Below are 25,648 nucleotides of genomic sequence, written 5' to 3' on the forward strand. Positions count from 1 at the left end.
AAATACAAAAACAACAAAAGGAAACTTACCAGATTTAGGACTTATTAAAACAGATTCAGCAATAATTCATTGTTTATAAATCAGTATCTGATATAAGAATTCAATTTCAGTTTTATTTAAAATGTTTATTTATCTTGTTTTAATTTGGGTTTCTATTGTTGAGTCTAAACACCATGACCAAAAGTCAAGTTAGGGAGAAAAGGGTTTGTTTGGTTTACACTTCAGCATTGCTGTTGGTTACTAAAGAAAGTCAGGACAGGAACTGAAATAGAGCAGAATTCTAGAGGCAGAAGCTGATGCAGAGGCCATGGGGGGATGCTGCTTACTGGCTTGCTTACCATAGCTTGCTCAGCTTAATTGCTGAAAGAATTAACAGCCCAGGGAGGACACCACCCATCATGGCCTGGGCCCTCCCCCATTGATCACCAAATGAGAAAATGCCTTAAAGCTAAGTCTATAGGAGGCATTTCCTCAACTGAGCCTCCACCCTCTGATGACTAACTTGTGCCAAGTTGACACATAAAACCAGCTGGTACACACACCTGCTGTTTCTTTCATCAGAAAAAGAAGTGTTTGATAAGAGTTAGAATAGCAGGGAGGGGAGCAGAGAAAAATTAGAGCTCAATAAAAATCAATAAAATATAGTTAGATTTACATCAGAAGGGCATTAAGAGAAAGAAGTTGCCTCCCAGCCCACCCCTCTAGGAGACAAGCATTGTCTGCAGGCTGAGAGCTAACACAGTTGGTGGGTCAATGACCTAGTTAAGGAACCACTCTTAGGAAAGCATGTTCACCTCCATGCTAAAGAGGAAGAAAATTATCCCTTTAAGGAGATAATGTACTTTGCCTCGCTGAATTCTTGCCACCTTGAACAGTCTTTTTAACCACCATGAGACTCTGCTGGATCAGAGAACCTTTCCGAATCCCGATTAGACTTAGCTCCTTTTCCTTCTCTTCTGCCTTTTTATTTTGGATGCCCATCAGAGCTTTGCTCTGCTTTTTCTGGTACTTTAGGCCTTCTTAGGCTTCCTCTGAAGCCCAACTCCCTGCTGTGAGACTGTCTGTTTACCTTGTGGCTAACATCCATTTTGCCTTAACTCAGACAGCAAGGCTTTTTTCCCCCACTTTCTCTTCTGTATCTCTTCTCCATGGGAAGCTGCTGGAATTTATACTTTGCCTACCATAAAGTCGTCATCTTCTTCTTTTCTTCTCCTCCTGCTTCTTCTCTCTCTTCCTTCTCCTTAGGAAAATTTGTCATCACCAGGTTTTTGTATAAATTTGTTTTTAAATTCTTGTATTAATGAGATTAAGAATTTTAGGAGGAGTCCCTGACTTCTCTGCTATCTTCAGGTAACAACAATAATAATCTCCCAAATTTCCGGTAATGTAAATTTAGGCAGAGATTCAGAAATTTGTACACGTAGAAGTTATGAAATACAACTGTACATACTACTTAAATCAAATTATGTAAGATTGGAAGAGTAATTCTGGGAGAGAGCTCAGACAGTACACTGCTTGCCAAACATGAGGACCTTCGTTTGATGCCCAGATCACACTTAAAAATCTACATATGATGGCACAAACTTGTACCACTATAACTGGGGAGCCAAAGTCAGATGGTACTATCACTGGGACTAAATAGTCAGCCAACCCAGACTAATCAGTGAGTTCTGGGGACCCTGTCTCAAAAAGCAAGGTAGACAGAACTTGAGGAGGAATGACACTTGAAATTGTCCTCTCTCTCGCTCACATATTTTCACATCGTTGCATGCATACCAGCACACATAAAAAACACACATATAGACATATATATATATATATATATATATATATATATGTACATACACATACAGACACACACATATATGTCCACTCATATGCTTGGTGTACATACACACACACACACACACACACACACAGTAAAATTAAAATGAAAAAAAACAAGCCTATTGCAATTCAAGGATGATACAGTTTTTCAAAAACAAAATGGAACTGCAAAGGTATGCAAATACCACAAGGATATAGCTTTCTTTTGGCGTACATAATAGTTACACCATACTGAGCAGGCACTCTGTCCTCACTCTCTCATTTGATGCCCATAGTGGTTTGGTGACGATCAAAATAGTCATGGCCAGTGGTTAGGAATGCAAAAAAAAAAAAAATGGATACAGAAATTTGTATAACAGAAATTATAAAGAGGGTCTAAGTGTGGTTTTCAGTGACTTAAAGTGTCTAGAACTAGATATAATTATGAAAATGTGATTCCTAAGCCAAGGAAATATTTCATCAGATACCGATATGGTGTTCAAAATACCTTACCCTTAAAGATGGCCAGAAAGTAAAAAGAGCAGTCAGCGTCTGCCCTGGATTGCTTCCTATTGGTTTACTAAACACTATGAGCAAAAGCTACTTGGGGAGGAATGGGCTTATTTTATCCTACAGTTCATAATCCATCATGATAAAAAGCCCAGACAGAAACTCAAGGCAGGAACCTGGAGGCAGAAACTGAAGCAGAACCTGTTGGAGAATGTTGTTTACAGCCTTGCTCCTCATAGCTTACTCGGTTTGTTTTTATTTATACACACCCCGAGACTGCCTGTCTAGGAATGGTACCCAGTGGTGCATGAGGATTATAAAACAGGAGGAGACAGCTCACATACTCAGTCTCATCCCGAGATTCCTGGAGGCAAGACCACTATTTTTAGAATGAGGAAGAAGTACAAGTCAGGGGTTGGTTGCTTTGCTTCTCAGATCTTCAGGTTGAACCCCAATCTCTCTAAGTATTTATTAATCAAGTTTCAGTACACAGAGTTTTAATTTGCTTATGGTGCAGGGTAGTCAGTGTGGCATGCGGAGTGCTTAGACTCATCCAGAAACAGCTTCACAAATATTGTTTCACACAAAAGAAACATGCAATTCTGCTGCATCAGCTGTTGATGAGAAAAATACATATGTTCTACTAATTAACCAGATAACTAGAGGAAGGCACAGAAGCTGCCTAAATAGATTGATCTGCACTTGGATTTGAACATGACAAAATGGCTTAAAGTTCTAGGAAGCTATGGCATGCTTTTTGAGTGAGATAACCCAGACACAGAAAGACAATTATCACATGTACTCACTCATAAGTGGTTTTTAAACATAAAACAAAGAAAATCAGCCTACAAATCACATTCTCAGAGAACTTAGACAACAGCGAGGACCCTAAGAGAGACTTACATAGATTTAGTCTACATGGAAAGTAGAAAAAGATAAGATCTCCTGAGTAAATTGGAGCATGGGGACCTTGGTGGGGGGAAGGGTTGAAAGGGGGAGGGAAGAGTGAGGGAGGGAAGCAGAGAAAAATGTAGAGCTCAATACAAATCAATTAAAAATACACATAAAAATAAAAAAAGAAAGTAGGACTTTGCGAAGACACCTACTTGAGAGCTAAGTGATGGTAGAGAGAGCATGATCTTTTGGGGTGAGGGAAAAAGGGGGATCACATGAAAAGTCACAGATTAATCACTTCAAGAGATCTTTTCAAATCATCTTTTGAAGAAGGAAGTATTGTTTATTTTTACAGAGATGATAGCATTCCCCTGTTTTGTTCCTGTTGCCATGTATAAGAAAGAGTAAGTGCCATTATTAATCATCTTTGATTATAATGGACCAACAGTATTGTACTGATGACAAGGGTCTGTATATTTTGATAGTGAGGTGCTTGCTGGCACCTAACTAGTAAGAGTAAGAATCTTGGACTACAAAGATGACCTGGAAATTAAAGATGATTGCCACCAAACCTGATGATCTAATTTTGATTCCTACAACTTGCATTGTGTCACGTTGTACTCTGACATCCACACAAATTCTATAGCTTGTGCAGCATCTCCCCAATAAAGAAATAAATAAGAAACAAGATATAAGGAAAAGTACCTTCACTGTGTCTCTGCAGAATTGCAGAATCTAGAACACTTCGTGATTGCTGCAGCAATACTGATAAGAGAGGCATCATTTTATATGTCATATTTTAAATAAGCTGTGATATAAATAAGCAAATATATATTACAGATACCTCTTATGCAGTGACTATAATAGTAGGCACGAATTTGATATTTATTATGACATGAGATAGTATCTTGGGTACATTCTATGGAGTAACATTTTGCCAAAGTTACTATTTTTGATTGCACTTCCCCGGGAGTGTTCTATATTTTACTCTGTCACTCATGGTCTATTTTAAACATTGTATAAGTTATTCTGCTAACTATGAATTTTAAGAAAATAGAACATGAACAAATCAAGTTTTGGGTTCCACCTACAAAACTTTTTGCATTGAATACATAATGGATTTCTCCTTCATTTTCAAATTTCAGGGAAGGTGGATATTCTCCTTTTGGGGGATGACATGTCAATTATAAATGAGGGTTTAGAGAGGAAGATGTATTTGTGTATTTCAGCTTACTAAACAGAAATCCTGTTATGAGCGTCACAATAAAATATTCAGAACTCACAGATAAACCTAAGGAATAAAATTGTTCAGCTGTCTTAAGTAACTCCTTTTTTCTTTGCTTTAAACTGATAAACTTGGGCTGGGATGTAGCTCAGTGGTGGAATGTCAGAATAGCATGCAAAGAAACATCTGGGTTTGATGCTTAGAGACAAGAAAAAAAAAAGGCATGAAATTAGTCTAAGTACCAGTCTAATGTATCTTTTCCAGTTCAAAGAAGCAAGACTCTGTGGACAACTTCTGATGAATATGTATGGATCTTAATTAAATATATGAGATCTTAAATCTTAGAGACAGCCCCTAAGGAAGAGAGAGAGCAAAGAAGAATGACCCATGGAAGTCTCAGCAGGTAAAGGCACTTGCTCACAAACTTACCAGTATGAGTTTGATTATCTAGATTCACAAGGTGGAGAGAGAAAACAATTCCTGAAAGTTGTTCTCTGACCTCTGTACACATGCTGTGGCCATTATGCGCCCAAACATGTACACACAAGTACACACAGGTACACACAGGCACATACACACACAATAAATAAATAAATGAACATTTTCAAATTCAGTGAAATGTTTTTGAAAAACAAATAACCTAAAACCCATCTAACACGCGAGTTAAAATAGTTTTTCTGGTTGTTGTTCAGCCTCATCCTAGTGAGTTTCATGTTCCTCTCCTACACCTTACTTGTCTTCTACACTATGCTCTGTGTGTCTTGTCTGAATTCTTTTGATGTTAATCGCCAGCGAGCTGAGGTAAGGCCAAAATCAGTTTTCAGTAATATGTACAGATATTCTGCAAGAACGAACAGGAGTGTATGGAGAGCTGAACATGGCAAGCTCCAAGAGAAAGGTGAGCTTCTACAAATTGCTACTATGATGAACCTCTTGGTGGTGAGAGGAATGCTTTGGGGGATGCCTGATGTCTGAACTAGGAAGCTGAAGGTACATGGGATTCAGTAGAACCTTCTATGGATTTTGTTTGGTAGAGTTAACCATTGTGATGGGGCTAATATCAGCTTACTGAGAGACTCTGGGGTCTCCATTTTTCCTAATGAAAAGATTATCGTGTAAATTTAGCATTATTATAATGTAAATATAATATATAAAATGAGTGTATTTTGTAGGAAATTCTCTAATCCCCTAGCACTTAAATTCTGTTTGAGTCAGGGTCCCATGAAACCCAGGATTGGGTATTCAAACTTGCAAAGTAGCCAAGGATGACCTTGAACTGCTGATGTTCTTGTCTGTTGTTCCCAAGTGCTGGGTTACAAGTATTCACCAGCACACCAGGAATAGGAAAGTCCTTTTTATATACAGGAAAGTCTTATCTTGGCTTTCTGACCAAAGACGCCCATCAACAACTAACAGACATTTATAGAATTTATAGAATTTTAGGCAGTGACAGGCAAATTATGATTTCTTCATTCATTCTGCTTTGTCCAAATTCTAAAGCATAAATTTATATCTTTTATTAAGCAAATAGTGGGTCTACGGATTCTTTCTACAAATGCACAACTCCCCTAAAATAACATACTGAAGGAGCCTAGCCATAACCTTGTATACAAATGTTCTATGTAATACAGTAGCATGAGCAATGACTATACACGATGAAAAACTTTATAAATGAGTAAAAAATAAAACTAAAAAAAATTTAAATATGTGATATGAGTCAATTTTGATTGTATTTCTTAGATAATTAATAAAAGAGAAGAAAATAAATTCTCATATAATCCTTATAAATAAACTGTTGGTGTGTTACCTAGTTTCTACCAAGCAGAGCGGTTATCCTTTCTGCAGTCAACACCACATGCATTGACACCAGCACATTCATTTTCCTGTCTCCTTCTCATGTTCTGTCTCCCTCACTGAGGTTCTTCTCTTAACTCTCACCCCACCCACCCCACTTAATAAAAAGTCCACTGTGATCCCATGTGATGAAGTAGGCAGGCCCTACAGATAAGACACACCAAGTCAATCTATTCTTTGGTCCCTTGATCTAATTTAGCTTGGGGATGGAGAAGTCTCTTACAAAGAGAATTGAGAATGAGCCAGAGTTTTGTCCTCACTGAGTCTTGTTTTCGTGAGTCATTTTCAAAGTAGGGGTACGAAGTGGGAGCTGGGAGCTGGGGGAAGGGAGCAGCATAAGAATAGCACAGTGTGTTTGTTCTAAACTGTAGAAACTATAAAAGATGAGAAAGGAAGGAAAGTCTACAGCTGTTCTGTGTGACAGCTCTTAGGGTAAACCTAAAGAAGGGAGGCAGGCAGGCCCAGAAGCAAGAGGGTCCACTAAGCCTGGAGGAAGGCTATAGAAAAAAAATGTCAACTTAAACAACACAACTGAGCCGGGCGATGGTGGCGCACGCCTTTAATCCCAGCACTCGGGAGGCAGAGGCAGGCGGATCTCTGTGAGTTCGAGACCAGCCTGGTCTACAGAGCTAGTCCCAGGACAGGCTCCAAAGCCACAGAGAAACCCTGTCTCGAAAAACCAAAAATAAATAAATAAATAAATAAATAAACAGCACAACTGCTAATAATGTAGAAGAGGGGTCTAGATAGCCAAACAGTCCCACAATTTAACATTTTTATGGGATAAAGATCACTATAATATTCCAGAAGGAAATGAAAAGTCTCCAGGACACAGTAATGGATATGAACACCACGTTCAATAGGTGCAAAAGAATTGCTTGTAAAAATAATGTTACTAGACACCGAGAGTCATGTGCCCCTGTCAGTGAAGGGTCAGGACTTAATAAATATCAGATGGAACATGTGAAAAATAGAGATACACAGCAGTGATGAGTTAAGTTTTCTTATGATATATGTTTTTAATATGTAAGTTAAGAACTGATCATCAGAAAAAGAGCATGAAGCTAACTTGACTGGAAAAATCACAATTCTTTTTAAAATAGACGTTTAGAAAGTAATCCTTTGCTTTCATCTTTTGCTGACTTTAATGTGCTACTATTTAATTTCTACATACCACATCAAACAGTTTCAAAATTGATGTCTGAATAATTAATAAAATAATTTACTGTCAAATTGTTGAAATGTGTCTATATATGATTTAGCGAGTTATACTCACGTAAATAAAGTTATTCAAAAGCAGTGCTGTAGAATATTTGGCACGCAATGAAAGCATTTATTTGTTTGTTTGCTTTTATGTATGTGTGCCTGTATGCTGCAGTGCAGGTGGGCAGGTCACAGGACAACTTGGGGAAGTCACTTCTCTCCCTCTGGGTGGGGTTCAGGAATTGAGTGAAATTGTGGGAATTGGTGGCAAGGGCCTTTGCCTGCAAAGCTCTCTTGCTGGTCTGGGGTCTACCCAAAAATTATCTTTAAGATAAACACACATAGAGTGGATACAAACACACACACATGCATGCATGTGTCTCTCTCTCTGTATATATGTGTGTGTATATAATAATATAGCATTATCAAACTAACGTTTTGGTGTACTACATTTATAGTCTTTCCTCACACCAACACTTACACTTGTTTTTGCTTATTTTTCCCCACCGTGCTGCAAAGGTCGAATCTTTATGCAGGCAATATAAGGGCTCAGACACTGAGTCGTAGCCATACATAGCCCTTCTTATTTACTTCAAGCGCTATGTGTTTTCATCAAAGAGAGCTGAACTACAAAGAAGACCCTGTTTTAGATTTAAAAAATTCTTTGTATATCCGCATAGGCATGTGTGTTTCTGTGTGAGCATGCGTGCATGAGTGCAGGTGCCTGTGGAAGCCAGAAGAGCGCTTTGAATCCCCTTGAGCTAGAGTTACTGACGTTTTGAACCCCCTGACATGGGGCTTGGCATCGAACTTGGATCTTCTGCAAGAGCAGCAAGTACTCTTAACCTCTGAGCAATCTCTTCAGTCCCCTGCCCAGTTGTTTTTTTTTGTTTTTGTTTTGCTTGTTTTGTAATGCATCTTCCCAAACACTCCAGTCTTATGGTGTTGACCTGATTTTAAACCCAGCCTTAGCTTTTGAGGCAGCTTTTTAGGAAACCAGAGCACACACAAGCGAAAGTCCTCGAAATGCAACTCAGAGTCAGGCACACATAAGACATGAAAACAGGAAAGACAGTCATGCATAAACACACTGAAATATGTAAAGACTGCAGTAAAATACGACAAAACAAACATAAGAAAAAGCATAGCATGGATCAACACTCTCCTTTTAGGTTTATAAATAACGTATTCTAGATTTGAATTGGTGTAAGTAAGCTCCAGTATCCAATGTAATTTCAACACTGAATCCAGAATCAGGAGAGATGAGAGACAGAGAGAGAGAGGCAGATGAAGGGGAGGGGGGAGGGAGGAAGAAAATAAGCCATCTTCCCACTGTTTACTCTGTACAGACGAAAAACCAAACACTTGAGTGCATTGTAACTGCACCCAGGGTTTATAGTTTGAGATGAAGATTCAAAGCATTATGTAAAAGCTGGCTAAAGAAGTCAGTTGTAATTCAAGGCTTAAAGTGCCTACCCAGCCAATTACAAATTCAGGAGGATTCTAAAAGATTTAATAGACTTGGATCTTTAATCTGTCACAAAAGGCAATGCCAACTTTAGGCAAAATGGCAAATCCTGAGAGGGGCAAAAATAAGACTTGCCTGGAGGAGCTTTGTTGTAGGTCTTCAATGAACTGACTAAAGCATGCTGAGGATTTTCTCAGCTGCTCTTGGCTCAGCGGGACAGAGACAAAAACAGCATGGTAACAGTGGAAGGTGGGTAGATAGCTTCGGAGGAGGTGCTGAGTAGCAATAGCTACTGCAAACAAGGAAATAGCGGCCTTACTGGAACAGAGACCGACGTGGAAGCCAGGCCCACAGAACCAGCAGCTAAGTTAGTATACGTACAGACACACTCCGCGCCCTCGCGTGCATGCCAATGTTCGCAGCCATCACACTTCCTTCCCGTGGCTCCCGGGCGGCACGTGCAGAGGCCTGTGACTGCATCACAAGGAACAGGCAGGGAGCCATAAGGGTCACACTCACATTCTTGGCAGGAGCCTCCAGGGCTGCTTGGACTGCCAGTGTAGCCTGGGGCACACCTAGTTTGGAAAAGGACAAAACAATGGAGATTAATGAAAGCCACATCGCTAAATGTGCTGGTGTGTGTGTGTGTGTGTGTGTGTGTTACTATGGATTGTGTCTTAGGTCTTGCATATGAAAACCTATACTCTGAATCTCTTTTCTTTTTTCATTTTCAGAAAAGCTATCACTAAGTTGTACAAGCTGGCCTTAAACTCAGTTTGTAGCCCAGACAAGGCTTTGAACATGCCATTCTCCTGCCTCAGCCTCCTGAGGAGCTCTCATGATGGATGGGTCTGTATTCCCATGCCTGACTTGGTCATTACCATTCTAATATCAGATAACAAGTGTTCTATGAAAATATTATTTAAATAAAAGCCATGAAGTTATTTCCTAACATCCCCACCTGAAATGAGTGCATTTTAAGCAGGTTCAGATTGATTAAATCTTCCAAGGGTTCATTACAAGACTAATGAAGATGGAGCATAGGGAAGGGCTTCTGTGTTATAGGGACAATCAAGAGGCACAAGCAGTTTTAGAGCCTCACTGCACTGGGCAGGTCAAAGGTGATTTAAATGATCTAAGAAGCTCTCAGAAGTGGAACAAATTTATCTGGAAGGTTACAATAAAAATTTAACCAAGACCTTTGCTTTAATTTAGCTGAATGGAAGCAATTTTTTAAGGGAAATATAATCTAATTGCTTCTATGTTCGAGATGATAAATTCAAAGCTATAACAACATCTGAGAACTACAAAAACAATTCAAACCATTCACATTTAATAGTATATAATCCTGCTTATCCAAAAACTGCATGAACTACCATCTCCTACTGAGTCTACATTAATGCATATTAAGATGATGGATTTCTGTGATCACTCTGCTTCAGACAGTAATTGTAATCTTGCTATACATTTTTTTTAGTCTTTTCTGCAGACCTGCTATGGCAGATAGTGAGTGATAATCTCAATTTATAAAGTTAGCTACAACATAAAAAATAGTTATATAATAAGTTGCTAAAGATGATAAAATTTTTATCCAGGGTTGCTTTCAGTCATGATCCTATTGGTGTTTACAAGAGAATTAAATGAATATTCAGCTAAATATAATCCCAAAGGATGAGGTAGACATATAGAAGATATAGCTTTATCATTATTATCTATGTCTAAATGATGTATGCATCTTTCAAATAAATGAATATCTTTTGGGGTGTTTGTAGTATAAAGTGTTTAATCTCTGCTAATTCTCAATGATATGGGCAGAGTGGGTGCACCATTCTGTACATTTATGAAGATGATGAATATTATGTGCTGTTATATATACAGATCTTTGAGAATGTATCTTACAAACATATAGATTTTATTGGAATTTACAAAACTTATATCTAGTTACTCCACTCATTTTATTGTCATTATCCATATAACCATTGCTGGTTGTATAAAAGGATCTTAAGTACTTTATAGGAAATGACAACAAATAGTTATTTAGTTTTGAAAAATGATTAATAGTTTCAGGATCTCCTAGGAAACTCTAGTGAAGTAGGCAAACAGGCTTTGGATAAACTGTAAGTAAGTGTGATTTCAGGTGAGTTTTCAATCTTGGCTTTATATATAGAAATAAATACGGAAAATTCTAGAATTTGAAGAGAGTATCTGAATTTGATCTGCTTTGAGACAAATGCTATAGAGTTTTGAAATCCATTCTTTCCTGTAAATCATTGACTGTAAACCATCAAGGGAAAGATGAAGGCAGTCCACAGGCTAACCACACCTCTTTCTATTGAAGGAGCCTAGGCAGGACATCGGCAGGGACCTTACACTTCCCATCATCAGGAAGACAGTGTTAAGTAGGTAGGAAAAAGGCACCCAGTTGGGTTGCTGGAACTAAGCTAAACCCATGAATTGCTATGAAACTACTAAATTGCTACCCACTACTAAGATCACAAAATATGTTTATCTTGATAATGGTTAGTATCAGTTCTCTTGCAGTGTCTGAAATACCAGGGGTGGCTGTAACCATCTGAACATCTGGTTTCCTGATCTCATGTAAATCTGTATTTGGAAGATGTGAATTTACTGCCTAAGAGATAGTCAAGCTAGGATTATGTCCCTTTGCATTTGCATGGAACTAAATTCAGTTTAATGGTGCATTATCAGATTTTATATTTTCTGACTTGTAAAAAACCTTTGAAGAACATGGATACCTATTAAGAAGAAGCTCAATAACTTAATACTTTGTTTTCTGGGTGGGACTAATTAACTACCTTCATTACCTAATTGCAGAATATACAAAACCCTACTGGTACACGGCCATCGTGCTCTGAGCAACGGCACGTGTGAAGTCATTGCTAGACACTTTTGGCCAGTGAACTAACTGAGAACAAAGTAATCAGCTTCTCAATTTCCATAGCTACTAAAAAGCTTTGGAAAAAAAACCCTGCAGTTTGTTCTTTAAAAATTATATCTGACTTTGTTTATACTAAAACATAAATTAAACAATCATGAATTCTTTGGGATCACAAGGTCTCAACTTGAAGTTAAAGCAAACAGCGTTTTAAAGAAGCAATTCTAGAGCTAAGGAAATAGTTTTGATGTATTAATTACTCAAAGAGAAATGATGAAAATGCAGAAACAATGAATAGAATCATGGCCCTTGATAATCGTACCGTTCGCAGTACTGTCCTCCGTACCCCCGAGGGCAGGCTGTACAGCGGTAGTCATCCAGATCTTCCAGCACACAGGAGGGGCTGAAACTGAATCGAAAAAAAAAAAACACATAAAATGTTAATCATATATTTGGTCAAATTCAGTATTTCCACCCATTATTAAGGTCATTGGGACATTTTGAAGGGTGGAGTGATAAATATATTTATAAATGTTGATATATTTCTTATTTATGTCAAAAACAATTAAATACCACTAATGAGAGATTAGTTCATTTTGATGAATTAATAAGGTACCACATTAAAAATAACAGCATTTGGGGATTTTTTAATGATTTTAGGTAATCTATGTAAATATTAAATATTCAGCCAAGATCTCACAAAGACAATTTTGATAGGAACTTGTGTGCATGTGTCTTATAGTCGGTCAGGGATCGTGGAATGCCTTTCAGGTTAAAAACCAAGCAAAAACAGAGTAGACAGAAAACCGTGTAATTTTTTTCCTTGAAATCTCAGTCCACTTGCCATTGGCAGTTCAACATGTGGAGTGTGAATAGCTATTCCATACAGAACACAACAGCACATTTCCCAGTCTATCCAGATTTCAACATTCTAACGAAGTCCACAAAGTAATTTGATTTAATGTGTAGCAAGAAGACAGAGCTTTCTATATGAAAATGAACAAAATCTGCTCACTATTCTCCAGGCTTTGAAGTAACTGCTAACTTCCCTATCACACACACACTTACCATAGTCAGAGCACAGCTGAAGAACTGCCTTTTACCTGACTGTGCAGGGGGAGGGAGGACTTTATAAGACTCAAAAACTAAACTAAATTACCCTACAGTTTGGGTTTGTAGCAAACTTTTCTCAAACCAGTGCTTCATTCCCACTGGATAACACTTCATGGAGCATTAGGAACTTAGGAAGAGAGAACTTCCTGGCTGACAAGCGGTGATGCTTCAGATATTCCGTCTTATTGTTTGAGGTCTTTCAAATATGTCCATGCCAAGAAGCAATACAGATCAAGATCCATATGGCAGCACATACTACAATCATAGTCTTGGGTTTGGGCATCATTGGGGTGGCAACTTGTTATAGCTAAATGTGTGAAATTCATATAAATCTATGGTTGTGAATGGATGTTAAATTTTATCTTTTATGAACTATATGAAATATGCAAATACATAAATCTACTACTCACAGTTTTGCTATCCCACCAACTTGTGTGTGTGTGTGTGTTCCCAAGAACTTGGAATTCCCAAGCTCATAACAGGTACATCTGTCAAGTTTTTCATTCTTTTACCTAAAACTTGAGGGTGAAAACATATGTGTGGGCACATGCACACACACATTCCATTGATAGTCATACACTGGTTTAGGAAGCAGATTCTAGACATTTTAAATACAATTCTAGACTAGGCAATGGAATGAAATTACAGTCCATATTTGTAAAGTAATAAACTCTTAAATAAATGAATATATAAGTATCTTTAAAAATACAGTATTGGAGTGTGGCAATCTTAGATGAGCTGACACAATCTGCTTTTTTTGTAATAGACTTTGATTTTTCCTTTAGGCATTTCAAAGAGCTTTGGAAGTAGCATGTAGGAGTCTCTTCTCCCTAAAGTCAGTGTCCAGTCTTTTTCCTCGCATCTCCTACTCCCATCTCTCTAACCCTGACTCTCATCACTTCTGCAGGATCACTTGGAAACCCTTGTGTGTCTTCTCTTAGTCACCTGCCTTTTCTCAGTCCCTGTGGTGACCAGTTTCAAATGTGCCACCGCACAGCTTGTAAAATTTACAGGGTTCATTTTGTGCGAGACCCTCTGTGGATTTCAGTGCTGATTGGCCTCCTGGGTACCACTTCCTTCTGGTTTTGATCCCTGCTTGTAGGCTGCTTCTTGACTACATCTATGTTGTGGTGTTCATTTGTTAATGTGATTTGAAAGATGTGATTTCTAAGCAACTTCCTTCATCCTGAGAGCTTTATATACTGTGTAGACTCTAACATATAAAGCTGATTTTCTCCTCTTCTGAAAAACAATGCACTTTATTTCCCTAAGCGTAGTCAATGGTTAGGCTTCTATCTCCTGTGCTAAATGCACAGTGTCAATGCTGTCCCCTACTTTTGTACTCCATCAAAATGTTGCTTGATGTATAAATGTCACCAGAGCTGCTCTTGGTGGCTTCATCACATTATCCTATATCGTGCTGCCTCTGACCTCCCTGAAATTGCTAGCATTCACCTTTCTGCTGTCTTCTGCATTCACTCCACTCCACTCATGTTTACCTGGTCTCTGCCAGTTAGGGGTCAGGCAGAGGCCTGCCGAAGTCAGGTGGTCTAATCTTGCTGCTCTTCCAGAAGCTCATTCTTCTACTTCATCCACATCACTGCATCAGCCACAAATGTGTGTGCAGGTCACTAACCCTTACTGAAAATGTTGCAAACCCATCCTTTGTGGCTACTTGCTTTTTCCTGGAAGCACTGTATTAACATGTATATTCCATTACATGTCTCTTTGCTCACTGTCTTACTTTTGAAAAATACAAGATCTGAGAAAGCAAGAAATAGGATTATTTTTCTTGCTTATATATTCCCAACATGAGGAAGATAGCATTGAATTAAAGATTGGTTGGCCAAAGAAATAGCTAACATACCTTTATCTTCATGGAATGCACAGTTATGTGTAATCCATACAGAAAGGTAGGATAGGACACATGTACATGTTTTCTCTCTTATTCAGGATTTCAGTATCTGAAAGAGCATCTGGTTGAAGTCAAGACATGATGTACCATGCATTAGTGGCATGAAAAAGTACTAAGGCATGCTGGGCTGGGGAAATGATTGCAACAGAAGTGGTCCTTCAACTGGATTCTGAGAACTGCACTGGATATTATACACTTTATCTCAGGTCTTTGTGAGAACCAAGATTTCTATGATGTTCAGAAATAAGCAAGCAGCTGTAACATGGACATCATGTGGAAAGGTGCTACGGGCCATAGCTTGCAAAGACAGGCTGAACTAGGTTTCTTCCCCCCACCCCACCCCCTGAACTAGGTTTCTGATGCTGCCTTCACATCTGCCCATTCCTTGGGTGTGCGTAGTAGAACACCCCACAGTGAGTAAATGGTGCCACTGAGTCAAACTGCTGAAGATATAAAGTAATTGATTTGATATGAGAGAAAGAAGCAAATGCTGTGGCCGTGAGCTGGCCATCATGATATCTTCCTTACCTTTTATTTCTTATGGACTACATACTGAAGTTACTAGAATAAGACATTTCACCACTCCCATCTGTAGCTCAGAATCTATTTTCACACTCTGGGGAAAAAAAATTGCCCCTCTTTGCCCTGAATAGCTTTTCATCTTTGCCTCTTAACCTTCTTACTGTCCGTAGATCTTTTTGTTGATTGGGCTAATGTGTTCCAAGCTACAGCTGTTGAGATTAGTGGGTCATGAAATTGATCTAAAATTTATGATGAGGAAATTGAGTAAGTGGTGGGATACACGCATGCATATTTGGGTGTCCATATGTAGGCTGTGATATTTAAAAAGAGTGACTTATGGTTGTGGTTGATAAAGTCTGAATGCCATTTGGCCTGCAATGATGATGTTTTGAGTCTTTAAAGTTTCTTGATATAAAATTTCTACTGAAATAGTACAAACCAAATTATGAAATAAAAAAAACATGAATAAAATGTTTTGTTGATTCTGCTAACCAACCAAGCTGGTATTGTATCTGTGTAATTTCTTAAAACTGGCAGGATTTCCTAAGACTTCTTTCTATTTAAAATTCACTTCCACTATTGTCAACTTTCAGTAGTCATACCCCCACTTAGAAGCTGCTACATTTGCCCAGTCTCCTTTGAGAGAACAGAGAGAACAATGCTGGATGCTTGCTAGGTGTTGCCAGTGACAATACTGCCCATGGTTCTGGTCTGTCTGGCTTCTCCCCTGCATTCGTATTTCATTTTCTGGGAATGAAGACTTCTATCACTTAAAGAAGCCCCGTTTTGCCTTCTTTCTATGTGCTTCCCTTGGGGAGCAACAACCTGGGAAATGCAATCTGACTTTAATTCATTTATTAACATATTTCTCCCTTCATCTGCTCCTGCAATTTTCAGATTTCCATTCCGTGCAGCTATTTGCATATTTCTATTCTGACAGACCTTTCACATCAATTTGAACCCATTTAAACCATAAATTACCTGTCTTCAGCAGCAGTTCTCTCCCGATATTCCTGGGTGAGTTCATGGTTCCAGCATTTGGGGGCCAAGGTGGCTAAAACCATCAGTCCTCAACTCTTGCCTGGACTCTCTCTTCTTATCCCTGATTATCCATAAGTCGTGTAGCGCTGTGTGTAACAAGTTTCTCACACTCCTCCCTGTGATTGTTGCCCTCCTATGATTGTTACTTGGCTTCCAGCTCTCATTACCTCTTGCCTGCACTAGCGCAATCTCCCTTTGATTGGACTCTGCTTTTCTTCTTCACCTGCTTTATTTTATTGTATTCAGTTCTAACATAGAAGGCTTTCTAAAAATGTAGCTCTGATCAAATAAGCTTTTTTTAAATAGAAGAAAACTATGTTTTAAATTAACATAGGAAGTTAAATATTCATTGTATAGATTGGCCCTCAAAGACTTCTCTGATACAGTCTCCGTTCTCCTGGTCATCTTCAGCAGTAATTGCAGAGTCCTTTATATCCCACACTCCAAACTGAGGCTTACTAGCTCTGAAGCATGCCTTGCATTTTGTTTTCTAAGCATCTGTGCATATAATTTCTTACTACACAAACCTACAAAAAACAATTTATTCTTCCTCTGACATATTCTGGACTCTTTCACAATTGAGAATGGTATTTGTGACTTTGAATTCTGTGACCATTGTTTTTATCCCCATATTTTATAAAAAGCTTCTCTAAGAAATGACAAAATTTTATTTTACAATCTCTGTAGCTGCGAGTATTACAGTATAACCAAAAGGGAATTATTATTGATTATTTTTAATTCAAATGGCTCACATTTTAATAAACAACGACATAAATGGCATCCCTTGTTTAAGTATGGACACCAGAGGGAGAGTTGGGAAAGGGAAATAAAGAAACAATTTTCCATTTCATACACCTATCATTTTGTACTTGAACAATGAGATCATATATTTTATCTTCATCAATATCCTTACCTAACAATTTATGCTTGACATCCTGGAAAGAATTATACTCGTGCAGAGGAAAGGGGGGTAATTAGTACATAACTGTTTTCAGGATGCATACAAAGCTAAAGATAAATGTGTGTCAGTGGAAGTTCATTTTGTCTGCAAGGATTCATGGTTCTTTTACACTTAAGGCATCCAGAATTTCAGTTCTAGACAAACTGTGAAACCTTCTTTTAAAAAACAAATTCTTAGAAGAAAATTACTTTCTCACGTAGAGATTGAAGTACACAAGTCACCTAATAGAAAGTCCAGATAGTCTTATCAAAAAGGTAGATAAAAACATTGTGGGGTTTGCAACAACAGTTGACATAAACCAAGGCAGAAGGCTCTGACAGCATGAGAAAAAGGATACTTCACCACTTTCCCCTTGTGGTGGTGTTTCCATGGTACCCAGCTCAAACCATATGGACAGAAAGGGGTCTGTGCTCCTAACTGATCCTGACGTTTTATAAAAAGCTTATTAGTAAGTTACCCAAATTTCATTGGCCATGTTCAATTGCCTTTTTGGTAATTATTTCCCAATATTGACTCTAACGTATATAATGAAATGAACCAAAATATGGTTTGGTATTCACTCCAGCAATCCTTCAGAGTGTAAAGTGCAAGCTCATGCTAGAACTGAGCATTCATAAAACTATGTGTTTGAACACGCATCACTTGTCTCAGATGCAAATAAAATGTCAGTATTGATATTTACATTTTATTAATAAGTACTATTACTTGCAGGAAGGTTTTAAGAGAAAAATGAGTCATAGGATGTATACATACTGATTTTGGTAGTGTTTATATCTTATTTTTAAAACTCTGTGGCTTGTAATATTTTTTGTCTACTGAAAAAATTGGCAAATCATAAATAGTCTATGTTCTAGGCAGATGGAATTACTAATGGGAAAATATGCTTATATGTATCAATCTTACTTGTTGCTGGGAGAAATCAGAGGACAAGCACATGGTTGACAGTCATTTGGCAATCCCCTGACAATTCCATAGTAGCCAAGGGCACATCGTTCACAGAAATCACCAGCAGTGTGATGCTGACAGTTCTGTAAAAGAAAATGGAGGAAGGGTTGCTTTTCATGTACAAGAAGTTACAATGTACTGTATCATAAAGTTCCACAGCAATATGGACAGAGAAAGGGGGAGAGGGGGAGGGAGAGAGAAAGCTTGCAGTTATCAGTTCTTGATTCCAGTAGCTTTAAAGATTCTTTTTTTATTTAAGAAACTGATGCCAAGTGTGGTAACTAGATTATCAGTAAGAGCTTCTGTTTTTACCTAAATCTATTTCTGTGTACATTCAAAATTAGCAAATACAAATTTAAGTATGTCTCAAATTTTAGTTCTATGAGGAGTTGGGGAAAATGCTAAAAGACCAGGGCCCTGGTGCATGTCTGTTGGGGGAAGTCCATAGTTAAACCAAGGTGGTTTAACTATAGATTAAGTAGATGTATTAAGAGACAATGCACACAAAAATGGTCTGCCTTGTTACTACATATGAATGCTATTTATCTATTCCCTGCATAATGTTGCTCATTCTTTTACCAGTATAGAAAGCTCAATCTGATGCTGCAAACTTTGGTCAATATTTCCTTATCATGCTTACATAATGAAGGTATTCCACTAATATATTCAAAGGCATTTTCATAAAGAAATGCGAAGTGGTGTAGAGTAAGATAGTTTTGGTATAAAAAAGTCCCACCACGTAGAATCATATTTCACAAACAGCAATCAGTATGGCTATAGGCAGATGTATTCATAAGGCACTCAAATGAGGAAAGAAAAGTACAAAATAAAATCCTACCTTGGTGAATTTATATCCACTTTAGGAATTTTAAAAATGCTGGCAATTAGGAAGCACAAAAGTGTAAAAAAACAAGACACTTGAGAGTTGAGAGGGAAAAATTAGAGCTGGATTTATAAGAGCTTAGTTTTGCAAGACAGGATTTGGAGTAGTCAGAGCAATGGCTTATTCCTTAATATCCTAAAAAGTAATACTGAGAAGCATAACTCAATAGCAAGATATATGTAGATATACACTTTCCTCTCCAGCCTCACCTCCAGTCAGTGCTGACTATGTACACTGAGCTAGCCCTCAGGAGTCCTTACTTATGGATCCTCTCCCCTATCTCCAGGACTTTGGTTTGTAAATCCTTTGCTCAGTTAATACCATTTTATCTTTTTACCTGGATAGTTCATGTCTGCTCATATGTCAAATGTCTTCTCTCTCCTTAGCATTTTTTGGTGTCCTAAAGATGGCTTAACAGCTTCCTCTAGCTTAACAGAGCAATTGAAACAGCATTAGCATGCCACAACTAATCTACATGACAGGATGAAGGAGCTCATGCTCTGGGCAACGTGGAGAAGATGGGTCAAGATTTTTAATATGGAAAAGGACAGGTGTCACATCTAATAAAAACAGAAAAATGGTCAGCAGGACAAAACGATTTCCTATATTATGATGCTGATGTAAATGCCACACTCCTTCCTTCTTGGCCATCCAGAATAATCTACATATCTTTGCAGTTAAACAAAGCCTTTCTATGTTTTATGGTAACACTCTGAGAGAGAATGATTCCAAAACAAAACAATTACATGTGCATTTTGGTCTCGGATTACCTAACAAGCCATTGAAGGAATGTGTTTCCTAGGGAAGGTAGAAAGATCACATTTCATAATTACAAAATAAATATGCCCCAAAGACAAATTATTCAATAACAGTCTTGAGCAATTTGGCTTTTGCAACAAAATAATTGTGGATTTATGTAATCTAGTTATATCAGTAACAACTGAACTTAGTTTCTTGAATATAATGATTGATACTAAAAATACAGAGGCCCAAATTTAGTTCTTATTTTTCTTCAATCTGTAATCTTACATTATTTGCTTACCAAGAAAACCAGTGTATTTTAACCTTCTCTGGAATTTCCATCCTTCATAGATACACTGACACACTATTCTTGGTTAAGTGAATAAAGCAGCCTGGCTAGTTCGTAAACAAAGCATATAAATCATATGGCTACTTTAAAAACTTTGACACATATTTTCTCCTATATAGAAATTTTTGCATAAGGAAATTTATATATTATGAATACCTAATAAGCTTAAATACATTCACAGAGTTCACACATTACTGTTTCGTCCATAGTACATTAGAATATGTAAATTCTGCATGCTTGCCTTACATGCTGGATTGCAGGTGGTTCATGTGACTTCTACCATAGCCAATAAATATAACCCAATCGTGTGGCATTTCAAACTTAAGGTGAGAAGTAACTGAACATAATCTTACACTATAAAGATACTTCCTAAGCTTTTTTTGCAGGTACCACAAAATGCACAGACCCCATAAGGGAGGTTTCCTCACCTAACACAACTGTCAGCAATAGAATTTTTCTAGTACCGTCTGAACATTTGCTTGATTCTTGTCTAGTGGCAGTAATCTGAGTTCTGCCTTCTGAAGCTAGGCTGATTAAGTCTAATTCCCATCTCCCAGGGAAGATGCTCAAATATCTAAGAACACCATTACTTCCTAAATCTTTTGCTATAAGCTAAGCCTTTAGCAACCCTAGCTACTCAGAGTTTCTTTTAAAACATCGGGGATTATAGGTGTTTTGCTGAGATTTGGAAACACCATAAGTGTCTTTCTGGCCTTCATTTCTGGAACTTGTACAAGCAGAAATGCCCTGCATGGGTACCTAGTGTATCTACAGTCTAATTAGCACATCTAGATCATACGAATTAATATTATATATGCTGCTATCATCTTCATCTTCATAGCCCAGCACCAACCATTAGATAGGCATATTGGAAATACTTAGTAGCAAAAGCCATAAAAACAAACGAACAGGTGAACTGAATTATTTTTTTTCCCGCTAATTTCATATTGTCAATTGTGGGTCATAAGGTCACCTGCTAGCATGTTATCTATCATTCAAAACATTACAAATCTTTTCAGCTTTATGTAGCGTAATATTGGATAGATCTTATCCATAGCACTGGCAAACACTTTGAGCTTGTGCTTCAGAGGCTACATCATACCAGTAGTGATGTCTCTGGAGTTAAATGTTGTACGTCCTCTGCAGCAATGTATAGACACCATTAATCTATCAGCTGTGAACATATGGCTTGCATTCTTACCTTTGTTTGTGGGGATATCATGAAACAAGAATTCGATGCATATTTAAGCAACCCGACATGCAAATAACAGATGTCATCCTCACTGTTTTTGACTTAAGCAAATTATTAATTCTCTCATGTCAGTTCAAATATTATAAGAGAAACAATGATACTGCCTATCTCATTAATGTATTATAAGAATAAACAGGAAAAACATATGTACAGTGGCCTGTATTACTAGTACACTACCAATATATTACTATATATTACCAGTCCTGATACACACACACACACACAGTTGGGCAAATGCCAGCTAATACTACTTTTTTTAAAAAAAAAGAATTTGTGATATGATGCATCATCCTGCTCTTGGACTGTGATAATATACTAACGTACAAGAATCTAAGGCCTTGCATATTGTCATTTGTGTTTGTAGTAACCCTACCAAATTGACTGGATGTTCACAATGTTGAAGGAACTTTTTTCCCCTTCAGTGAACACTTTATTTTTCTACAGTTGATGAAAACTGGTTTCCATTTAAGTTGATAGAAATAAGCCGTCCTTAGATAATATCAATATCAATCTCTTTCTGGATTTTTTTTTAAACAAAACAAAAACAAACAAAAAAACTGAGAAACCTGGACAGATGTTTGACTTCTTTTGAGCCTGGTAATACATTTTCTATTTTCATAATTTCTTAAGTATTTTCTACATGGAGTTCTTAATGACTTCTATGGATTCTGCCCATTCTCCAGCAGATAAGTCACCCGAGCTTTCAAAACCAAACCCTTAATCAACTAAGTGTGCATTTGCCCTATTTCATTCTAGAAGCTTCAATTTGTAGCAGAAATAAAACATAATTTTCATACTTTTGGGGCAGAGTTTTTAAAGCCTACCAAATTTTTCTGAGAATTAATAAAGATATTACAAAATATGAATAATCTGTATTTTGTCAAAGTTACTATATATATTAAAGACAGTTCACAATATTCCTTAAATACCATAGCCTTCAATTAATATCTGCTTCCTGAAAGGGAGAACTTATAATTGAATTCGATACTGATGATTTGTCAGACAATAGAGCACATTAGTGAAGAGGATTTGTATTTTTCTTTCCTTCTAAAATTTTAATTATAATGGAGCAAAAATAATATTTTTGCAAACTACATGACCTTTAAAATATAAGTTAGCTAAAGTGTGTCAGTATTTCCTTGTGAAAAATAGAAGAGATAATAGTGAAAATAGGTGTAGTGAGCATGAAGTGAGAATATCTATTATTTATCATTCTGTGTATCTGTCCACTTATCTACATGACTCCTTGTGTATGTGTATGTACTAACTTACATTAGCACACTACCTCCCCTCTGTGGAGTATAACATCACATAGGTCTTAATCTTTAATTCTTAGAAAAACAAGTTTGAAAATGTCATATGGGATTAGGAAGAGCATAGTCATACAGTAGTGTTTGTTTGGCAGAATTGTTTAATCTTATGTTTCTATATAATTATATAGAATATATATATACTTTATTGCTTATAAAAGTAAAAATAAAAATAATAAAAAGGATAAATAAGTGCCCACCTCTAAATACCATCTCCTCGGGGGCTTTAGCTTGGAATTTGTTGAATGTCTGTGTTGTTTCAATCCTTTGCTGAAGTCCTAACTCCTAATGTGATGGTCTTGGGAAGTATCCCTTTTGAGATGTGGTTAGACAAGTAGGGTAGAGTCCTTGTGACTGGGATTTGTGTCCTTACAAAATCTTCTGTATAAAGCCACTATTATACTTCTTTCCAACATGCAAAGACACTAAAAGATAGTGTTCTTTGTGACCAGAAAACAGGTGTACACTAGAAACGAAATGTGTTGATGCCTTAAGGGCATGCCAGATTTTGAAACTGTAGGATATAATTTCTTTTGTGTATAAGCCAATGAGCTTGTGATGTGGTGTTTTGTTCCAGTCACCCAAATCAACTAAGATAGGGAGAAAGTGTTGCATAGTGCTAGACATAATAATTACATAAAGAGTGCTTCGATTATTTATTAATTACCAGCTTGTTTGTTCAAGACTATAAACGAAGACTAACCTGGTCATTATCATTTATAGTGCTTTCAATCTTATTTTAAATTTTTTAATTTATTTTTATTTTATGTGTGCATTTTGCTTGCATGTATGTGTATGTCCCATGTGCATGTAGCACTCATGGAGTCCAGAAGTTGGCATTGGATCCCCTGGAACTGAAGTTAGAAGTAGTTGTTAGCTGCTGATTGCTGTGATCTGAACTTGGGACGTTTTTAAGAACAGCAAGTTTTCTTAACCACTAAGCCCATTTAACCTCTTTTATGAGGTCAACCATCTGCTAAGCTATTTTCTAAGCTGTGTATTGAGCATTTTATTGAATCTGTATTAAAAAAAACTCTCCAAGAAGGTACTGCTACTATTGTTATTACTGCTGTTTCATAAATGTGGAATCTCAAGTACCAGCAAAGCTACAGAAACTGACTGTGCTCATCCAGTCATGAAGAGGAAAAACTGGTATTTGAGGCAAGATAGCGGAGCTGAGGGTTGGCACGCCACCAAAGCTAGGGACATTGCAATATATAACATAACAAGCCTAACATTAAGCTGGAGCCCAGCAGAAGAGAAGTCAGTATGCTTCTGTTTCCTTGGTTGAACCATGAGGTTATTATAGTTGTTTTCTATTTGCCTCATAGGCCTGTTTCTAAGATAAATAAAGTTGTCTAAATTCAAAAGTTGTAAGTGCCCCTAAGGACAATATAAAAATTCAAGTCATAACAATTTATATAACTGTGTGTGTTTGATGGAAGTATTTATTTGTTTCTTTCTTCATCTAGGGAATTCTTAGAAAATAGACTTTCACTGAGGATTCTCAAGGCAGAAAGCTCTCTGCAATACCCAGGTGAACAAAGAAAACAGCATGAAGATAGAAACTTTCATCCTAAGAAAAGTGAACTTAAATTCTCATTTATCAGTGATTCTGAATCAATTATATGAATCAAATGTATTCCTTTAAAGCTACAGAAAAACTGTACATTTAACTTGAGAGTTAAATCTTTTCCCCAAATTATCTGTTGAAATTTACAGACAAGAGAAAGTAAAACTATGACACCAAAGGCAAACACTAATTATTTCAGGAATTCAAGGATAGTTAACACTGGTTATTAATTTACCCATGACACCCATCATTTAGTTGATGAAACTTTTGATGATCACATTTGGAATTTGCCTTTACTCTCATCCAATCCTCTACAATCAATATATGCTGTATTTTTAATATCTCTGCTTTACTTAAAGAGAGTATCTCTGAGAATACAAGAATTGAAAGATATTCCAGAATATGACAAGGAATGATATTCATAAGTGAACCTCCACCACCAACCTTTATGATAGAAGAATGCAACACTAATATTGAAATCAGTAATTAGATAGGGTGTTGGTTATTTGTCTACTTAACTTTCTGTATAATTCTTAATCTCTAAAATTTATAAAGTAGTTATTACAGATATAGTTTATGAAAGAAACAACATAATTAAAAGTATTTGAAAACAATGATTTACAATGATAAAATAAATATAAATAATTGAAAATTTATAGGTTGCAAATAAAAATGGTTGAATTTCACATAGGTTAAGAAACATGTTAAGAGAGTTTTTTCAATAAAGACTAATTAGTAAGTGAACTGGTAACACAAAACTACAATGTTTACCAATGAAATTAAACTGTCAAATTAAAATTGATATATTCAATTTTAATATGCAAAATATATAACCTATATTTCATAACAGCTTACTCTAAGATGTAAAATATTTGAAGAGAGACGAGAGTAACATTTCTGGGTAGCGAAAATGTAACTGAACTGTATAAATATAGCAATTCCTTATAAAGAAGTTTGATGCATTTCAATCAAAATTCTAGCAACATATTTTGGAAAATGGATCAAAATAGTGAATAAATGCATCTGGAATGAATATGTGGACATCTGGTTAAGAAAATAAGAAGAGGTAAGAATGATAAAATCCTTTTTTACTACATAACACATTCTAAAATGAAGGGAAGCAAAGTGTTACAGTAAAAACAAAAAGCAAGTAGAATAAAAGTTTTAAGCAGATTTTAATTTAAAAA

The 25,648-nt window shown here is 36.9% G+C and overlaps 1 protein-coding gene across 3 annotated transcripts in view; it reads right to left on the reverse strand.

Moving 5' to 3' along the window:
- Lama2 (laminin subunit alpha 2) overlaps window positions 1-25,648 on the reverse strand; it is a 583,059-nt gene that overhangs the window by 146,618 nt on the left and 410,793 nt on the right. For all 3 annotated transcript variants that reach the window (XM_041653904.1, XM_041653903.1, XM_041653905.1), the window contains 3 exons: window positions 18,312-18,436; window positions 12,179-12,265; window positions 9,342-9,535 (listed from right to left, as the gene is read on the reverse strand). In XM_041653904.1, the coding sequence (XP_041509838.1) occupies window positions 9,342-9,535; window positions 12,179-12,265; window positions 18,312-18,436 (406 nt within the window). The remainder of the gene's footprint in view (window positions 1-9,341; window positions 9,536-12,178; window positions 12,266-18,311; window positions 18,437-25,648) is intronic.

The sequence above is a fragment of the Microtus oregoni genome, unplaced genomic scaffold, assembly GCF_018167655.1.
Source record: "Microtus oregoni isolate MIOR12 unplaced genomic scaffold, Mior012 000006F_ref0000085, whole genome shotgun sequence".
In the NCBI taxonomy this organism is placed as follows: domain Eukaryota; kingdom Metazoa; phylum Chordata; class Mammalia; order Rodentia; family Cricetidae; genus Microtus; species Microtus oregoni.